Source organism: Sceloporus occidentalis, unplaced genomic scaffold, assembly GCF_023333645.1.
Source record: "Sceloporus occidentalis isolate IW3139 unplaced genomic scaffold, rSceOcc1.0.p SCAF_55, whole genome shotgun sequence".
Taxonomy (NCBI): Eukaryota; Metazoa; Chordata; class Lepidosauria; order Squamata; family Phrynosomatidae; genus Sceloporus; species Sceloporus occidentalis.
Window position 1 is genome coordinate 4468897 of NW_028317035.1, and position 21558 is coordinate 4490454.

General features: G+C 37.0%; 1 protein-coding gene across 2 annotated transcripts; it reads right to left on the minus strand.

Moving 5' to 3' along the window:
- Nucleotides 1–2047: 2047 nt before the first annotated feature.
- On the minus strand, nt 2048–20157 carry LOC149287956 (protein phosphatase EYA3-like). Of its 2 annotated transcripts, XM_089492242.1 has the most exons (17): nt 20125–20157; nt 16773–16816; nt 16014–16084; nt 15170–15236; nt 14819–14961; nt 14058–14189; nt 13638–13723; nt 12889–13063; nt 12573–12712; nt 9715–9798; nt 8403–8492; nt 6103–6161; nt 5471–5631; nt 4927–5041; nt 3373–3494; nt 2508–2608; nt 2048–2128 (listed from the first exon to the last, which is right to left on the minus strand). In XM_089492242.1, exons 1-17 carry the CDS (start codon nt 20155–20157, stop codon nt 2048–2050), a joined length of 1704 nt encoding a protein of 567 aa, XP_089348368.1. The 2 variants fall into 2 exon arrangements, with proteins under 2 accessions (XP_089348368.1, XP_089348369.1); XM_089492243.1 differs by lacking the exon at nt 14058–14189.
- Between the last annotated feature and the right edge of the window lie 1401 nt (nt 20158–21558).

Here is a 21558-nt window from a genome sequence, read left to right on the forward strand (position 1 = left end):
CACTTACTTCCATCTAACCTCTCCAAAGATAAAGAAATATTAATAATTCATTTTGTATCAGCCGCAAAAATTTTGATTGCTAGGCACTGGAGACAATTTTTTTTCCTGGATACAATTTAAAAACCAACTATTATATCAATTACACATGGAAAAAGGTTTAGGCTGGATTAACCAGACTCTCCATAAAAGAATATTAATTTATGAGGACTGGATCCTAAAATTAAATAACACTTAGTACACATCCTAAATATTAAAATACCCTCGACTCCAATAGTTTTGTTGTGTTTTTTCTTTTTCTTCTCTCTCTTCTCTTTCCCCCTCTTGTAAATTGCAGAAAACATATGAAATTAAATGAAGAATATGTTAAATATACCCAATGAAATTCTTGCGTGTCTATGCAATTTATTGATACTGTTTTACTTTATTCATTATGTATGTCTGATTATTGTTGAATGTATTGTATTTTTTGAGTTCTCTTTTGTTTTATATAAAATCAAATAAATAAAATCTTTAAAAAAAAAAAAAAAAAAAGTAGAATTTTAGCTGTACAGTTTACTTATTACACCAGAACAAATGAACACACAGCAGCTGAAGTCACTACAACACTAGAAAGTAATTAGCATAAACAGAAAAAAATTAAAACATACAAAATGCTTTATAACAGAGGAAAGAATCCGTCCTAATGCCACACAAGTGACATCAAACATAATCAACAGGAACACAGGTGAAAATGATAAATAAATGCAAATCTTAGAGTTACATTGATGATAATAGATGGTTTTTGGGTTTGGTTACAGTTTTCACATTAAAAATGAGTTTTCAAAAACATTGCATGTTTTTCAGACAGGTGTGTGCTTTAGTGATTAAGAGCAGCCACTAGGTCTGCAGATAACGAACGTCTACTGGAACTCTAATGTAACTGGCCCATTCATCAGTGCCATACCACAGAGACTGATCACCCAATAGGCTGGTCTGACCCCTTTTTGTCCTCCAAAGGGGCGCTTGCACTGCACCCACCACAAACACTGAGCCACAAGTGGCTGATGCTGGTTCAGTAACATTGTTTGATCTACAGGTCTGCTTGAATTCAAAAGGTTTGGACAATAATATGTGTAATATGTGCACAATGAGAGATATCAAAATAAGTTTTAATACAGGCATAGTAGCGAAGGCTACTAAGAAATGATTATAATCCACACTAACCATAAACGGGATACTGGTTCATTCCTACTTGTTGGATTAAAGAAAATATCTGTATGCAGTAATAATGATGTCGGTTCCAAATACTATAACTATTTTCCTGGCTATAAGCCATATTAATTATTTTGCAGAAAAAATACAGAACCACAATGAAAAAGAAAGAAGAATAAAGTTTTAATAAGTTACCATCATCCAAGGGAAAGTTTATGGTGGGAGATATGTTTTATTAACCCCCACCCTCATCGAGGTATTTCCAGAATGGTAATCCAGCAGAAAAAACAAAACAAAAGGCATTTCACCCTCCCTCAAAGCACTGTTTATTACATAAATATGAGCATTTTGTTGGGGAGTAGATCCAACTATTAGGGGCTGATATACACCTTTAGCAAAAAACGCTTGGCTACTTCATTTGAGATCTGGACATGACAGTTGCAAGAGGTTTGAAACTGGAAACAAATGCTACATTCTATTGTAATGCAAAATGAGTATATTTTACTGTCCATTATTTAAGATTTTTCACTGTAAAAATTTAGTTCAATGACACATGAAGAGGTGAGCACACACCTCACCTTGGTTTGAGTCGCATATAAAATTAGAGGTAGGCAAGATTAACAAATTGGGTATGTTAAAGAATATTTGAGAGAAAAAAAAAAAAAAGCGTCTCTCTCTGTCATGGCAGCCAGAATCTCTCAATAGTCATCTCACAAGGAGTCTGAAAACAGAGATGAAGGTCTTCATAAGTTAGGCATCCCTGCCAGACCTTAAGCAAAACCAGCCGACATGAGACCTGCAAGCGGGCCTGCAATTCCCTGAAGGGTGCGTTAAAGTCAATCTTTTACAGAATTCCTCACAAGAAATCCAGCTCCAGAGCTTGGTGGAGAGAGATGAGGTCATTGTGGTTTGTGATTCTCCAGAATGGCATATTCAGCTATATGGAAATAATAAAAAAAAAAAAAATACAGATCATTTAATGTTATTTGACGTTATTACAACAGCCAGTTTCACAAACTTTTTAAATTCTCCTTACATTTCCACTTTCATATCACCCTCCCCATACCAATGAATCCACCTCTGGATCAGGCATCATGAATCTCCTTATTAAATCATTGAAGGCTTCCATGCAAAAATGCAGCGGTTCTTGGAACTATTACAGAAAAATACTAACCAAATGTTACGGAAAGTCCTATTTAAAAGTCTATAAGATCAATAAGGAAGGGTTTAAAATCTGTAGATTAAATAGTTGCATCACATATTTAATAATCACAGTATTCTCAGGACATGTCACACTACCAATGAGAGCTCCATACCTGTTTAGCAGCCATTTCTTCATCTCTTCCATCTCCAATTACTACATAAGTAACCTTCTTTCCAAACCTTGTGACTATCCTATCAAAGCAGCTCTCTTTACCTGAAAAAGAAGGATACTGTCATTTAAAAATAATCTTTTTATAATTAAAATGTTGTTAATTGCTAGTGGCACAGATAGCCTGCATTAAAATACAACTTCGCCCTCACAAACGCATCTTTTTGGGGCATGAGAGGGGCTTTTTACTAGGGGCCAGAGGTATGTGCTAGATGAGGCAGAAGTTGTACAGGAAGCGGATACCACTGCCGGATTCCATAGGTGAAAACTGATTTAAATCCACAAATCAATTGTTAGGTCTATAGGTGAAGCAACATTTATATTCAGTCAGGCCTTTAACACAGAACCACGACTAAACACTAAAGCACAGTCTAACATGTTAAGCACATACTTCTGTGAAGGTTTGAGCACAAAGAAATAAACTTTTAGTTTCTAAGGAAATAGCCTATCAGTGCCTGCATTGGGGGTCACAACATGTGTGTTACAGGCAAGAATTATGAACAAGATACAAACTTTACATGACTAAAAGTTTATGGGAAAGGTGTAGACATTCAGCAGTAGCAGAAAGGTTTTTAATGTGGCATTTCGTTACAAAACAGTGCTTTAAATTGTATCACATTAGTGGAAAAACTATATTATCAAAACAGGCACAAAGGACCAAGTCCAACATAGTTTCATAGTGTTTAGTACATTTTGAGGTAAATGGGGATATAAACCATTTTTTTTTTGCGGCCAGTCCATTCCACAATCAGATATCTCAAATACTACATTTCATGTTGTGGTCATTTTGGTTGAGGCAACTACATTACCTATCTTTGTGGCACTGTATATGTTCTCGATGGGAAATATTTCTCCCAAGCCATACAGTAAAACTTTAGCCAGGGCCGGCACTAGTTGGGTTGTTGTTATGAGCACATTCACACAATTCTTCCTATAAATAAAAAATAATCAATACAGACGTTTCAGCATCACATCTGCCAGAGATTTTCATTTCTCCTTGGCCTATACAAGTAAATGTTAGAAGGTATTCGTATCTTTCAGTATTTTATATACAAATGTTATAATGTAATTGCACACACACAAAATATACATATTCATTAAAAACAGATAACATAGGATATTTTACAAGGGTCATTCTTAAAACTTATCATATCGATGTTTAACCTCTAACACCTTACAAAGCATTTAGCAAACTCTGCTTTCTTCCCTGAACAATTTTTGCTTAGGATTGTCCACACAGACTAGGTGCCACAGCACCTTTACATGTTACAGTTTTTCGTGTATTTATTTTTGATACAGGTTTTTCTTTGGTTTAAAATGAGAGAACCAGTGCTTCCCCTTTCTTCTCGCTCAGACCTCCATGTCAGCTAATTACACTATGGGGTCTATTCACTTAAGGGAGAGTTTGCCGAAGAGCTATACTTTCAACTTCAACAATTTACTATTAATTATTAAGGGCTAACAATGGCAAGTTTTCCAGCAAGAAGCGCTGAGCTGGCCCTATATAACATGTTATTCACAGGTGATGAAACGGAGAAATCTTGCTGATTTTACTAATACATTACATGTGGCCAGCCAAGCTCTTCCTGCAGCAGAAGCTCACTGGGGTTGGCACTTTAGTGAATATACAACTTGACCATTTGCAGGTGGAATTGATGAGATGATACCCAGTGAAAGCAATACACTACATGGAGGAGACAAATACAGGCAATAATCAATTACTTACACAAGCCAGGCTTCTGCAATTAAATAGATTTAATCACAGAGAGGCTGTGTTCAGGAGAGACAAAATTTGCATTTGTATTATGGATTATAAAGTGCTGGCATCAGTGATTTCACTAGCAACAAAGTCTTTTTTAATAGTTATTTACTGAGATTTCTGGACAGTCATATTTCTTACTTAGTGGTATATAATGCAGGACCCACTTAGTCCCTGCAGGAGAAAATCGCAAACTTTAGTGAATTAACCTAAGAACAGAGAGCGTCTTTTGGAATGACATTGCCTCTCCCGTTAGTATAAATATGTTGAAGGAATGGCAGGGTGACCACTGGGATTGTCAGAGCTACACAACAAATGGATTTCATCAGAGAAATGCAAAGCTAAGCAGTATTACAAAAACCTTGTCCAATTTAAGAAGGAAAAGCATCCCATTTTTTATTACACTATTCTTTTTTTAAATAAAAACCGAAGTCCCTCGAGCCTGGTTCTACGTGGCTCTGTAGGAAAAACACTTACTCCTATTGCCTGTGCCAGTGCATACAAGCCTCAGGAGCCCTGTCAGGACACAGCCATTGGGGAAGCAGATAAATGTTTCCAAGAAAAGAAAGAAGAAACAATGTTCACCAATGTGTTTCCCACTCACCTGGACTGTATAAGTAGTAAACATTTTAGTGCGGTTCCTAACCAACCATCTGTTAAGGATTCTATATCAGCTCTTAACCTTTCCAGTGAATCACGTCTCTGGGGGCTTAGAAGGCCTGTGAAGGTAAACCACAGGTGCACATAAGAATATTTTTATGACTTCCAGGGAATGCTTAGGTGCTTCATTTCCATTGAACCCTATCTATATGCCACTCCTAAAAGTCTTAAAGTTACACTGCACACAGGTCATCATCAATAAAGATGTTCTGCTGCATTTGGTAACAATTAGTAAAAGTCAATCGTATTATTTATTTTAAGCATTAGCTCAAGAAAAATGAAAGGTCAATTCTAATAAAATAAAATGTGTGCTGAAAACATATGGAAGCAATTGATTGGCAGCTGTATACAGATTTTTCTTTATTTACTGCACTTTCCTTAAAGTTTACAAGGCCATATTTACCAAAATGAACTGGGTACTACCAAGATATTAGAAATGATTTATTAACATATATGTAGGCAATCTAGATGAACTCATCTTTACTCACCACTGACATTGCTCTTGTATTTCTCATACACTTCAACTACTTTACGATATCGAAATGCCAATTTTCTCATCCAATCCATACCACCCTGGACACCCGTGTTGGATGAGTGATTCCGGCCACCTGCTGTCCCATTAAAACCATCTGTAGAGAAGCTGTAATTACTGAAAGACAAAAGAATGGAGCAAAAGTGTGTACTAAGAACCGGGGTGAGCCTAGGGTTAGTAGTGACTGGGTGCAGTATTTCTTTTGCATTACTCCACCGCAACAAAAACACACATTACTATCATGCAGACTAGCTCTAACACCATACATTTACACATACTATCTCCCACCTCACCCCCACACCATTAACCCTAGACACACATACAAACACTGACACCATAAATAGCATTCACTCCAACACCATACAGTAACCGCTACACACATCCATTGTAATATTAAAAGGCACATACATATATGCACATTCTAACACCATAAATAAACACACTATTTAACAACATACACATATACTCTCCAACAGGTCATCTTTTTATTTAACAAGTTGAGTTTAGAAATATTTTATTAACCAGAAGAGCACTTTGCATTTCAACTACCACCTATAGAAATATTAGGTACATCTTGTAAAGCAGTACCTTAAGTCTTGGCCATTGTCATCAGATGCCACATCTTCTACATGAACCTGGTCACACTCCTGAGAAAACAAAATGGGTAAGGGTGAATAAACATTACAAATTCAGCTTGACAGTAGTAGGTGGGTAACTCACTCCATTTTTCTTTGTAAACACTTGATACCGTCATGTTGTAGTGCACCTCACCCAGCTATAATGGCCCCAGGACCTGACCACAGCAAGAACATCACAACTTTATACAATTTTTAATTGTATTTAATTTTATTGTTGTGTGAAAGTAACACAAACAATAGTACCGGAATATTCTTATAGTATAATTTTAGAATGTTACTGGAAAATGGGCTAATCAGGGGGATGAGTAGTCCCACAATATACATTTATATATATTGAAAAAAACCCAAGCCCTTGTTTTCCCTCTTGTATCACAGCATGTGAAGGGCCAAGCTTTTTATACTATGCAACAAATACCCTGTCTTTTCTTGGTTACTTAGAAAAATAAAAGGAACAGTATTCGAGCCTGAGCTTAATGCTTCTAAAAAATGTCTTATTTCAATAGTTACTAAAGGTCTAATAATTTATATTCTTATTAAAATAACTGTCTCTTTTAAACATCAAACGCAAGCATTGACACCTGAGGTGGGAGTTCTCTAGTTCCCGAGATATAATTTGAGTTAATCTACTTGATTAATTTTAATTAAGGAAAATAAGGAAACGAAGATATGAAAAGCTGTCTTTTCTCAGATATGTTTTACTTTTTATTATGGTAACATTTATATCCAGTGTGTGATTGTTACATATATATATCATTTTCATTGCTACTCTTGAGCTTCTCATGTTTGGTGTATGACATATGGCACTTCCATGCTTGTATTCTGCTATTGTCCAACGTAACTCTTGACGTATCGAAGAAACAGTTTGGGGGAAAAACATTAAGCAATGGCCATGTAAAAAAATAATAATGGTCTGCTGCCTCCCTTGCACTGTTCATTACTAAATTTTGATGTATGTAATTTTATGGAGGAGAATTATTATTTATTTATTGTTTTATATAGCGCCATCAAATTTTGTAGCGCTGTACAATGGGTAGACAGGACATAAGTAGTATGTAACATAACAAATTGACTAACAGAGACAACAGGTGAGGAGGGCCCTGCTCAAACGAGCTTTCAATACAGACATGCTTTTATATTAGCAAATGGCATTGTATCTCCTAACCAAAACCCAGGATTTACAAATCGGTCAATGCTTTGCAGATTAAAAGATCTGCCACAAATGTCAAGGGAATAAAAGGGATTTAGATTTATGTGCTATAAAATATTGTGGGAGTTTTATTAAGATTAAATGGATTATTTTAGCAATTAGTTTGATTTGCAGTTTTCATTATTAAGTGCCTGGCCTGTACATAAGACAAACTCTATATGGCAAGCTTCACTACATCTTTTTACCTTCCCAAGGCTCACCATGTTTCGTTGCTTTATTGTAATTAATTTCAATTCACATTTAATTTAACAAAGAAAGTCTTAAGATATAAAGGAGTGTTAAAACCAATCAGATCAACTTTAGAATATAAAAATAAATAAAAGTGTTGTCAAGAGAATATGATGGTGATGACCCCAGCAATTTATTACTGGACACCTGTTAAAAAGAACACCAAAATGTATTTCACATCCAGTCTTTTTAAAAGGTGTTAAAGAGTCTCTCCAGGGCTTCAACTATGCTGACACACGGCAACAAATATTCTGGCAATAGTGTGGCCAAAATTATGTTGATTACCCTAGGTGCATTTTGTTTGATTGCTTCCTTTAGGTTCTTTAAGCCTGAGGTCTTACTATATTACTAGGTCACATTTTGTATTACTTTATTACATGACTAGTAATGAGGTGCCCATCACAGGGTCCCTGCAGGGCTTTCACTATAATGTGTACCAGAATGCAACGGCTCTTCACCCCATGCAGCATCAGAATAAGATCAAATTCCTATGTTTATTTACAGTATCAAACAACACTATATTATGGGGCCACCTGAGTAGGCTTGGCCCCTGGTCCAAATGTTACCGGCCCTCCTCTGTAAGCAGCGCAAATAGTATGTGACATTATTGCACTGTGTAACATGGAAAGCTTAAATAACCCTCGTCTAGAGCAGCGAATATATGACGCTTTTAAATAAAACAAAGTAAGTGGGTTGTCTATTAGTGACAGCTTGCCTTATTTGCTGTACATGCTAGAACAGTCAAATAATGCTAGAATAGTATTAAAAACATATTAGAAAAGAGACAAAATGTTAATTTAGGCCATTCATCTCACCTCCAGGTCATTGAAAAAAAGATGTGTGTCTGCCACTTCAAAGATTAACTCTTCCATAGCTAAACCCGATCCGACAACTAGCGTGGGGTCCTAAAGAAAGCCAAAAAAATTTATTCTTTAATAGCAGTAATCATTCTTTGACAACAAAAACATTAGCATATTTATCTCACTGTTTCAAATGTTATCTTGTGTAAATAGACCAACGAGTTTGCTAGGCAGACTGTGGCACACAGATGATCACGGGACATATTGGACTGACCCAATACCAGGTGATTGATCACCGGAAAGACAGAATACCAGCGAGTATAGCAGCAGTTCCTTAAAGTAAAGAACTGGCACTTACAGCTCAATGCTAACTACTACAAGTGAGAACAATTGGGATCCCTCATCGGCCATGTTTTTCAGGATATCCAAGTTCTACATGTTGCTGACCACAACCTATAAATGGCTTTTCTGTATCATGTGGAATATATAAAAATGGTTTCCTTTTGTGTGTTTACATATCTCATATCCTGCAGGGCAACACTAGGTCACGAGCAGTACATTTTTGTAAACTAGATGTGTCCAGAAAAAAAAAAAAAATGGCCAATATGGTAGGCCTTATTCACTTTCACTTATCTTGTTTTGTGATTAATACTCCTAACAGATAAAATATCATAACCACAATTGAGTTCTATAATTCAGGATCTTGTACCTCATACAGTAATATCCATGTACATTACTAACCTGTCCCAAAACCTAACAAAAAATCTTGACTACTTTGTTCTTTGGGTTTGTTTTGGGTACAGCAACTAGGCCCAAACACCCATGTTTGCATACTTGCCCCCATACAATTTATATATTTAGGGGAAACAGATTTCTAGACATCAAAAGTACTTTTAGTAAAGTGATGTGTGAACATTAAAACAGAAGCTTGTAAATGAAACATGGATAGAGCAGACCTAAATATAGTCAGAATTAAACATTATCTATTTAGGAAGCAATACTCAGAATATCCTTATTTAAAGTGTGCATTATCAAGCTGTCAGCATCCTTGAGGGGCATGATTGTTTTAGGCCAGGATACTAGGACATCCTAGTTGGAATGTTTACCGAATACAAACATTCTCACCTATGTCACTAGCATTTGACTGCATACGAGTTCTATGTACAATAGAAATCTAGCATGTGCATTCAACTCATGGAAGAGATTGCCACTTTATAGATGTATGTGTGTATATATTATATACATACACACACACACACACACCATCATTATTTCAAATAAGGAGACATCTGGAATAGACATTGAAAGTGAATCCAGGGGTCTGTACCTTTCCGTACTTTTGTGCATATGACCCGGTGAGCAGAGAGTGAAAGATGATAATGGTTTCATCCAAGTCCCACAAAAACACACGCTGGGGAAACAAAAAGAGAAAAATGCAACAAAATGTTTCTCATGTCTTAAAAACACAGGCACACATGACAGAAAATAAAACATGACAGAGTGAACACAACAGAGCAAAATGACCTTATAAAAAAGTATGAATTTAATGGCTTAAAAAGGAAGCAAATGATCAAGTCACATATTATTTTTCTTTTTACGACTATTTTAATAACAAGGTCTTTAAACTTTTCATGCAATGTTATTAAGCATAGTGATGTGTAGGGCTGGACACGTTTCTTAAGTTAAAAGCCAGAAAAGGGAATTTATATTCCTTGTGTATACCCTGACAGCACCAACGTATGAGATATAGCCCCTACAGGAAAAAACAAAAATCTGCCCCTGTGGAAAAAGAAAAGGAAATATAAAAAAAAAAAAAACCCCAACACATTATTGGGAAGGACAAAAATAGTGTTGTCAGGGGATATACAAGGAAGTCGATTCTTCAGCAGACAAGGCGTCAAGTCTATAATTCTTGACAAAATGATGGATTGAGGACCAAACAAACAGTCAGTCTCGTATACAAACTGGATAGCTCAGCCCATCTGCTAGCTCAGCCCATGAATTACTACAGAGCACCTAGAGTGGGCCTTAAGCCCCCCATATCTGGACCCAAGTTATGAAAGGCCAAGTCAATATAGTAAAAGGACCTCAAGACTGCATAGAAATGGCAGCTTCAATTGTAGCCGGCTACAGACCCTTGAAAAGCCTGAATAAAGAATATCAGGGCTTCATGGTGGATGAAACAGATGGTGGTGTTTCCCAGAGAGCATCACTGGACATTAGTATCAAATCTGCATACCACACACACTTCTTGGCCAATTTGGGGCTACCAGTCTGTTCTTATCTTTCTGATCACTGTGGAGAGAAGCGGAAATGCAGGAACAATGTAGCGAAAGAAAGCGGAAGAAAAGCATTCTATATAGTGGTATCCAATACCATTCCCCAAGTATTAGTCTCTGACAGGGTAGCACATACAGCCGAGTTATTGTAGAATCTGAATAGATCATCTGATCTGGAATTGTAGAGTGGCAAAAGATGCCAATTGTGTAGGTAGGGAAGTACTTTGATTCCTAGTCACATAAGGTGGAAGACAGACCAAATGGAAAAGCTCAAAACGGAGGCCCTCAGGGCCTTGGCAGAGCCATCCGTAAAGAATCTTTGAGACCAACAGGAAATAGTGTCCTGGATAATATCAATTTAAAATTAACTTTAGGGCACTTAGAGCTTTTGCACCAAGTAGGCTGGGGAATACACTCCCAGTCCCACTTCTGAAAACAGGAACTAGTACTTCCTTTGTCTGTAAGTCCAGAAAAATGTTCCAAAACAACTGGGATCTTAGAGGGTTGAAAGAAAGTGTTGAAATCACAATTCTGTGGGAAGGTCACCGACAGAATTCGAGTCCATAAGCTTGTTGAACAATGCTAAGCATCCAGAGATTTGTGTCGATGGATTTCCAGGCTTAACTGAAAGGATGAGGACTGATGTCTTGACTTATGCATGGAGGAGTGACTTCTGTGAGCTTATGACTTATCCATGTAGGGTCTGGATCTATCTACTACTGGGTTCTTTGAATAACAAAAAAACGATCTTGACTTAAATCTAGGAGGGTTCTTGCATTGAGGTATCCAGTATTTATCTTCGGAAATATGCTCCTTTTATCTTTGTCAAATAAGTCCTTCCCTAGGAAAGGAATTTCACACAGTATATCCTTACACATGGAGTCAGCTGGCCACAATCAACCAGGGTACAACCTGCCTTAGAAACAGACTCAATGGCTGAGCCACATAAAAAGTTTACAGCAACCGAGATTTCAGCTAGTGACCGACCAATGTCTTCAAACTCAAGTCTTAAGACCTGATGATCTTCTGCTTGTTGCATCCACAACTTGATACAGCCGGCTACCGATGTTGCTGCAATACTAGGACTGAATCTAGTAACAAATGATTTGAAAGCCTTCTTGACTGCTCCTTCTGCTTTCCTATCCATAGTATCAGCAAAGTGAGCAATGCTCTCCAGTGGAATAGTGGATCTCACTACACCCATCTGTCCTCCATGACCGGAAATGATTTTAACTCTTCTGGAAGTGTTAAATCTTTACTAGGTGTGACTCCATTGCTCCGAGATCAGGTGTTTGAATGCCTCTGGTAGAGGAAAAATTCTAGGCCTTTTAGAGTAATTTGCAAAAAACAAAAAAGATCTTGTCCACAGCTTCTGGCATTTCAAGTGCTGCTCTTATAGCCAAGATGGGTTTCTGTGTTTTCTCTCAGCTCTCCTTCTTCTGAAGAAAGGGCTTCTAAGACAGACCTTAAATTTTTGCTGAAGCACTGGAAGGGGGATGGTAAGACTTACTCTGAAGCTTACATAGAAACCACTTCAAGAATTCACTGCCACCCTATTCGATGGGCCTGGAACAGGAACAGCAAACCTTAGACCTGGAGTCACTCAGAGGCTTTTTGGATAAGTAGCGAGCAAGACGAGGCAGGAAAAACAATGAAGGGACAATAGGGAGAGGCACGTTTTTATTGTTTTTTCCTGCCTTAAAGGGAGGAGGAGCTGCAACTGCCGGAGATCACAAGGGAAACTACTTTCAGCTGAAGTCAGCGGTGCCTGCATATTTTAAACATAAAACTAATGACGGTAAGAAACCCTGGGACCTGAAGAAGCCATTCATAACGATAAAGAGACGGTAACATGTGGTTTGGAATACAACAGATGTAATCAGTGAAGCATGGTTAAAAGACCTACCTCAAGATCATTCAGTTGAGATGAAGAGGCTTCTGGTTTCTTAGCCTTCCCTCTACTCTTCATGGGCATGTTTTTCTTACTTTGGTCCTCTGTTTCTTTGCTGCTCATTGCTCTCACAGGCTGGCTCGATTCAGTATTGTCTGACAGAAAAAAAAATATTGGTGTGTCATACAGCGTTTAAAACATTCAACTCTCAACAACATGAAGAGAGGCACTTCAGCCATATTTGGACATTTTTCAACAAATCTTGTGTTCTACAAAATATATGATAATCAAGGAATATGATGATTATGACAAACAGTGCAGCTGTACATACTGGAGGCGGGCCTCTGGGAAGCCGGTGTTGGAGCTGTTTCTGATTTGCCTGTCTGAAACCCAGGTGTTTCAGGATTTGTCTCTGTGGTGTCAGAGGATACTTCTGATGGAAATGTTTGGTTTGGGTAACACGGCTGGTACTGATTCTGCCCAAGTATAGTATATGTTGGATATTCCTTAACACAAATGGCAACATCAGAATTAATATCAGGCCCTTAGATATACACATTTACCAACAAGGTTAAACATGCAATCAAATGGTGTTTGTAAACAATATGGGTCACTCCTAAAACTCATCATTTTATCACTTCCTCAAAACCAATCTCATAACCTAGAAGTGAGAAATTTATGATAACACTGGCTTGTCAAATGTAGTAGAACAACTGAGAATTCAATAGTAGTGGGAAGCTTAATGTATTAGTAGTGCTCCCTCCACTAGTACTCATGTTGTTTGCAAACAAGTGATTCTGGTATAAGATTTTCAAAGTTATTACCATACCAACCCTCCTGCCCTGCTTATTGAACTATTCTATCTGGTTGTCGTTGTGGCAGCCAGGAGTAGACCTATCAGTGTCATTGTGCATCAGCTCCTACTGCTCCAATGGCAGTGCCATCGTTGCTCAGATGTTTGGCTTCAATTTGTAAAAGAACATTGACTTTGTGAGGGCTGAGAAAGATTCCCCCACCCCTCATTTCTTCATATTCTTTTGTGCATGATCTCTATACTAAGGAATCTCCCAGCAAATTTACCTGGTTTGAAATGCTGGTAATTGTAGGAACAGCAATATTAGTGATAGGAGATGGGCTGGGCATTGCACTGACATTGGTAGCTGTAGCTGTTGAAAGAAGCACAAAATTAGTCTTTGTAAATATATAATTTTGTATTAAACATTTTTTGTATTATACAATTTTCTTTAAGTTGCATAATATACTGCACAACAATCGTGTGATAATATAGATGGTGTTTTAATGTAGCGTGTTGGTGACAAGCAGTATTATGATGAGCCAATAGTTTTTTGGGCTCCTCCCATATTTTTTATATTTTATTTTTTATTGATATTGGGCAGCACATCCACCTTCCACACAATACCATGTTTAACATATGGATATTTGCCAGATTTTATTTCCCTAGTATAATCAAGTCGAATCCATTTAGCCAATGTTCTCTACCTTGGACAGGGTAAGAATAAAGTACTGGGCTAGACTGGCTGCTATTAACTCCAGTGGAGCTCGGCACGACAGCTGGCTGACTCTGTGCATGGATTAAGCCACTTTCAGATTTGATACCCGGCCACAAAGCACCTGATGAAGAGAAGAAAAGATCAAAAAGGAATACTTTCAATTAAATGAATCCACACAGTATTTCATACCCGTTACTACACCTGCCTTCAACTTTTAGGAAACCAAAATTCTAATATATAATTATCGGGAAATCTTCAGAAATGGCAAAAAGAGCACATAAGGAATTATTACCATACTGCTAGAACTTAGCTTATAGTTTAGAGCCAATGTTAAACTAATTTGTTTAAAAACACTTATAACCTCCCTTAAGCCTGTTGAGCACATTAAGTAAATCTTCTCTAATTACTACATCCAAAATTAAATTGGAAGACTCACCACTACCAAAATATCTTCTTTGCAGGTGCAGTGTATATCATACAGCGCTGCTGAGCCGTCACATAAACATCTATACACAATAAGTGACATGCGCTCCAGATGGTTAAGTGTAGGTTTAAAAGAGACACCAAGTATGAAACAGCCTTCTGTAGAGCATGTTACTGATTATTTGTTAATTATTTATAATTACTATATATGTCACAAAAAATATATACATATACCCACACATCGACAGTTGCCAGTTATAAGTAAATAGGTCCCATAGTAAGCCATAGTAATACTCTGAGACAAGAAGTCCTTGCACCAAAGCTCACCAAAAGGAGGTAGACCATAAGTTTGCGATGCCTGAGGGTACATTGTGTACGGCTGAGACTGTTGAAGAGTTTGGTAATTATTCTGCCCACTGTATGCTGCCATCGATTCTGCTACAGGTACTGAGAGGATGTGTGTATATGGTCTGTGAGAAAACATAGTAAATAAACAAGTCTAGGAAATAAACAATGCTTAATGTAATTTGAATTGTGTAGACCATACAGGAGAAAAATTGGATTTTTGCAATTTAATTTAGAGAAATGTTTATAGCTTATGGAAATAGATTCAAGGTATGTTATGTAGTGTTCACTTTATACGCCCTTTCCAAAGCACAGACAGAACCAAAGACTTACTTTGCTGGATATAGCTGTGAGGTATAGTCACCGGTTGGACGTGGTATATAGTCTGCACAGGGAAGGACTAAAAAGAAGGCAGAATATAGAAGTTGCCTGAAATGAACATTTCTATTCATATATTAAAATATTAACCCCATACACTTATATGTCGTACACATAAAAATACACAGAAGCCTATATGTATATGTAAAATATATAGAGATATACAGATGTTGGTGTTAATTTTGAAGAATATCTGTCAAGCATCAATAGTCAGATACAGCATTTTCAGGAACCCCTATGTGCTTTAAAAAAATAAATAAATGTAAGTAACATTAATATGTCAGGGGGCAACTACCTATGAAACTTATATCACTGCTTTTATTTCTTCCTGAATAAGATTTACTGTTAAATACCAAAACTGGGATACAAGAGTTTATTCACTAAAAAATATGTTTGGATCAATTCTCTACTATGCATCCGGAAGAACAAACCCTGGTGTTTTGTTCTTTTTCAAGGGCAGAGCTGGACCAGCATAACGCACAGTTAAATTGATGAGATGACTCAAGAAATCACGCAAAAAACAAAGCATTACATAGGTCCAAGCTGATTATTCTAGAATTACCCCATCAGAATCAGTCCTACATAACGCACAGTAAAGCCAATGGGTTAAAAACATTTCAGCTAACCTGTCTGGCTTCAAAGCATATTGCTAGAAAGTGGGGCATAAGCACCAACTGGAACAACAAACTTCATGTTAATCAGCGTGATTAGTTTATGTTTGAAGACAAAAAATGTGTAATTTGTGCTCTAGCCACAAAAAAAAAAAAGTAGGGGCCATGGGATGCACACAGGTACTCACTTTCACTTGGCATAGTATTGTGAGAAGAGATATCACCCTTCTGATCACTAGTTTCACTGTTGCCCACTTGGCTAAAATAGGAGGAAAAACTATCAGTTGTAAAATATATCAAAATAATAATGTAAAGCTGAATAAATGCACAAAGTCTGGTTACACATTATGGGTACTCTAGTATGCAGCTATTTGCCATGAGTATTTAATATTAACGTACTGGCAACAAGAAAAAGCTCCGCATCCAATAAGACTTAAAAATCACATATAAGAAAACATACTGCAACTCTTATAAAACAAATCAATATAGAAGAGATAATTATAATGACATAACTTCACATAAAATTATATAATATCACAAAAAATACAGGAGATTCTTATCAAATATGAGTGTTTTTCACAATAGGAAAAGGTGTGTAAATATTAGCAGTAAAAATACACTATATACAGTACAACTCCTGAGTACAATCACAATTATGCATTTCCAATTTAGACCCCAGCATAATAAAAAAAAATTACGGCACATAATATGTGTTAATAGAGAGAAATGCACTCTTTTTAAAGATTTATTATTTCAGAAGCACTTAAAACAGCATATCTATCAAGTTTCAGTGTAATAATATCTAATACTTTAAAAAGAGTTTTAAAAGAAATTTCAATTTAGTAAGAGTACGGCAGGTTTACTGTCTACAATTCTAATAGACGTTATAACTATATGAATTAATATTCTCACAGCCCATACTTGTTCATATGTAATGTTTTACCAACCTCAAACTGTCTTCACCTGGATCCTGCATTTTTGCCTTTTTGACCTAAAGAAATTGAAAGCAAATATTGCAAAATTATTTTGCTAAATGTTAGAAAACCCATATTAGAGCAAATTCAATATATATTATATTTTATACACACCTGCTGAAAACCAAATAGAAAGAAAAGACTTAAGTACAATGGCAAAATTTTGTTCCTGGGTCCGATGGAAAAAAAGAAATCCCTCTACCTTGACTGTCTCAAGAGGAAATGTGCGTGCATTCAAAGTCTTTTTAGCTTAAGTACAATCCGAGGTTGGAAGAAATCTGAGACAGGGTATCAATTTAACCACAAGAAACAATGGAAAATTTCTCACTAAAATCCTTTAGGGGAGGTCTTTTTTATTATTATTACTGCTGTATTTGCTTGAATATAAGACAAGGCTTTTTTCAGAGTAAATACTCTGAAAAATTCCCCTAGTCTTATATTCAAGGTCATTTTATAATCCGACCTCAAACAGAGGTCTGACTATAAGACTAAGATCCCGATCCCCCACAGGACTGCAGGGTGCCTGAATCCTCCTCTCTGGCATCCGGTCTGCGCGATGCAGTCAACCTCAGCTGCTGCCCAACACTTCCACTGGACCTTCTTTGGCCAAGAACGGCGTGACATGACCTTCCGGTGCTCCATCATAGAAGCCCCAGTGGAAGTGCCGGGCAACAGCGGAGGTTGTCTCTGCGCACCGTGCAGATGTTCACTGGCTGTCAGAGAAGAGGATTCCCCGCAGCGCTGCAGGAGACGAGGATCCTCCTCTCGGGCAGCCGGTGAACGTCTGCGCGCAAACCTCCGCTGCTGGCCGACACTTCTGCCGGGGCTTCTATGGCCGAGCGCCGGTGTGACATGACCTTCCGGTGCTCAGTCAAAGAAGCCCGGGAGGAAGTGGCGGGCAGCAGCAGGGGTTGTCTACGTGCATCATGCAGATGTTCACCGTTTCACCAACACTAGACACCAGGGAGTCTGAAGCACGGGGGACCAGTCTGCAGATGCATTGGGATGTCTGGGGGGCAGAGTGGCATATCAGGGGGGTATAAGGCATATCAGGGACACAGTGGCCTATAGGGGGTATAAGGCATATCTGGGGCAGAGTGGTATATTTGGGTTATAAGGCACATGGGGGGGTGGAGTGGCATATTGGGGGGGGGCAGAGTGGCATTTCTGGGTTATAAGGCATATCTGGGAGGAAGTGTTGCAAGCCTGGGGGGCAGGATGGGAAATAAAAACAAGAAATGCATTTTTCTCAAAGTATTTTTTTATTCTGCCGTTTTTACCATCCAGTTTGTTCATTAAATTACGAAAAATTTACATTCTTTTTTTATCCGGCCCACTAGTCGATTATGAAAATAGTTGCAGCCCTAACTAGGACCTTAAGCTCATCATAGATTCATGATAGTGTTATACCTATCCCATACCCATTTAATTTCCCTCATTGCATTAGCCTCTGGCACTTCCGCCAGAGGTCGTTCCATTCCACTGTCTCAGTGGTAGAAACATCTTTTCTTGTTGAACATTTCTCCTCCTTCAAAATAAACGTCCCTAGTGTACTTTGCTAATGGGACATGAATTGTATGTTGGAATCTAGTCAAGTCTTTGGTACTAAAATATTTAAATCACCTTGATTTCTCAAGTGTGTGTGTGCATATGTCTACATACACTCTGGGGGGAAACTACAATATGTACCCTGTACATACAGAATCATTCTTGTGTACGATGTGACTTATGGGTATAGAAATATAAGTATACGTTTTCACTTCACAGTAGGAATACTACAGCGCCAGTATTTTGAATCCAAAAGTTAAACCACCTGTAGTATAGACCAATTATCAGCATCTATTAGCCCTATTAAAGAACACGTGTGACATAATATCCCATATAGCACTAATTAAACATATGTGACAAACAAGATGATTGACAATTGGTCTGCAAGTGAAGTGATGACTACAAAAATTCAGGTTAACATACACCTGTGATTTTCAGCAAGAATGGAGGACAGAGATTCTAAAGCATTACTGTTTTAACCAGTTATGTTTTAAAATACCTGTTATGTCCCTTAACAAAAATGTAACAATAAGAAAATGTCACACCATTTTGAACCACGATATTTAATGTCCATTGACGATTAAAAGAAAACCGTTCTACTCTGGCAGCAGTGTATCATAACTGACCTTTAGTTAATTGTTCTATCCATGCTTTACTTGTAACAAGGTGAAAAACACATACAAGCGAAGGTACAACAAAATATCAAAAATTAACTTAATTGATTTTGTACTGGGCTGGATGGAACAGAGATTACAGGCAAACTGAACTATTTCTGGAACAGGTCAAAAACAATCTGTCTATCCTTGTCCACAACAAAGTGAATAACTGAACACGTTGCTCTCACCTAATCACCTTAATCCCCCATATCCACTCACTCCATATTTCAAATACTATATATAGTTATCTAAAATATATAACTCACAGTTGATGGAAGGAACTTTAAAGTAATTGATAAATCTATATAAACCTCTATACATAATGTATATGAAATGCAGACAGAATTATATACTTAATCATGCATTAGTTGTGTTTCCTTAGATTTCTCCATATGTATACAACATAGGAATATAAAAACAGAATTTTTGGGAACGAGCTCTGTCTAGGGGCAAGTTTTTTTTCTTCTCCTCTTTCCTTTCCATTCCCTTCATTTTCCTTACCTTCCTGCTGCTCTTAAGTGAGCTCTGTACGTGGATGGATGTAGCAAACACCCGGCACTTATGTCATTTATATGTTTTCATGGTTTTTTTCAGAGCCTATTTAGGATCTATTATGTACGATATAAAAATCTTTTTTGTTTTCTTTCACTTTTTTGAATTGGACAAAGTTCAGTAATATCAATAATTCCCACCAGGTAAGATACATGTCCTTTGAAAGTAGGCTTTTAAAATTGTTACCACTGCAAGGATTTAATTTCCAGATATATACATATTTACTGCTATGCCCCAAATGTTTTCTGGGTGAAAAACCATGTAACATAAAACTGTAAAAAGGCGACAGATTCTCAATAATTTATTTTTTAAAAATAAAAAAGGTAGGCCGCTACTTAAAAGTTTAACCCTTATCCCACATTATATGCCAGTAAGCACTTCTTGCCCTATTCCTATTACCGTTTCATTGAAATCATAAAAGAGAACAGTCACAATTATATAAATATAAAAGTTACCTTTACTAAATATAAAACAAACATTAAAAACATACTGGCAACACTGCTAGGTAAAAAAACCAAAACACTCAAATTGTTGTGGGGCCTGCAAGAGAATAGATTAACGGAGATTACCGGCTGCTCTGTCAAATCCCGGCCGTTTTCCATGGCTGCCGATTTGAAGAGTTCACAGTACCGTAAGTCTTATGGTCCTGATGAATGGATCCCTAAATGAAAGGAAAAGAAAAAAATCTTCATACGGTGTAATACATGAACGAGAAGCCTAGAACCTTTTCTTTTGGTCCATATTCCTTACCTTTTAAGAGACATGCATGTACAGTTGCTGTCTTTCACAGTAAACATTGTTAACTTTCTAGTTCACTTTTTTTTTTCTAAATCTCTAGAAACATAAATGTCTTATAACTGGTTCAGAAAACAGGAAGTCTAGAACAGCGCCCACATTACCACAACAAAAGTTAGTTTGAATGATACAGTGAATAGATTAAAAATTGCTATAAGGGAAGCTAAAATAAGACAATTGAACACAGAGCACAATGATCTTGTAGCATACCCAGCAATTTTAGGAAAAGCCCAGATGGCCAAAGACACATTGACAGTTTCAGGAATGCAATGAAAAAAAAAAAATAAAAAAAAAAATGAAGCACATATTCCTGCCACTGCCTAGCCATATCACAGCAATTTGATTACAATCTGACCCATTTACATTAGCGAGAATTTATATAACAGTTAAACGCCACACAACATTTTAAGTAGGACAAGAGTTTTCACAGACAATAGTGGCAATGATCGTGATTAAAATCCATATTGTACCTCACTCTGCAAAAGGACTAGTAAATACAAACTAGATTTTTTTTTTCTCCTCAAATGTATGGCTGGACAAATATATTCAAATCTAGTGCCAATGTTGTTGTGTTTTCCTCTCCTTTTGTGCCCCACTCTATATTTTCTCCTCACTCCATGTCAACTCATTTGTAATACATGCCATAGAAAGTGGTCTAGGGTGATATCTCAAATATCCATGCAGTAATCTTGTAACAGAACTAAAAATCAGATCTCTATTTTGCTTTAAGTAAAAAACAGTTTTGTTAATTGCGGGACATGAACAAAAAAAACCCACATTAATAATGTTATGGAATGGAAGCCATAGCAAAATGCAAGATTAGTGACTTGGCCTTTTTAATATAGTGGCTGGAAACAGATGATCAGATGAGTGATAAATATTTGCAGATGACACCTTAGAAAACTGGCTACAATTTCATTTTCATGTGCTTCTGGCTTTAGAAAAGCACATTTTAAAAAAAAATATGTCCTAATCTGTTCAATAAGTACGCCTCTCCCGTGGTCTTAGATTAAACTGGTTAATACTAGCAAGAGCATACATAGAAAAAGGAAACCAAGAGAGAAATCCACTGATAAGGTGCTTCACGTGACAATAGCATAACAGTACCAGATAATCGTAATAGCGCCTTCTGCATTTTAGAGTCATTTACATGTCACAACAAAATAATAAATCTCTCTCTGATATCACACTGTAATTCTGGCATCATG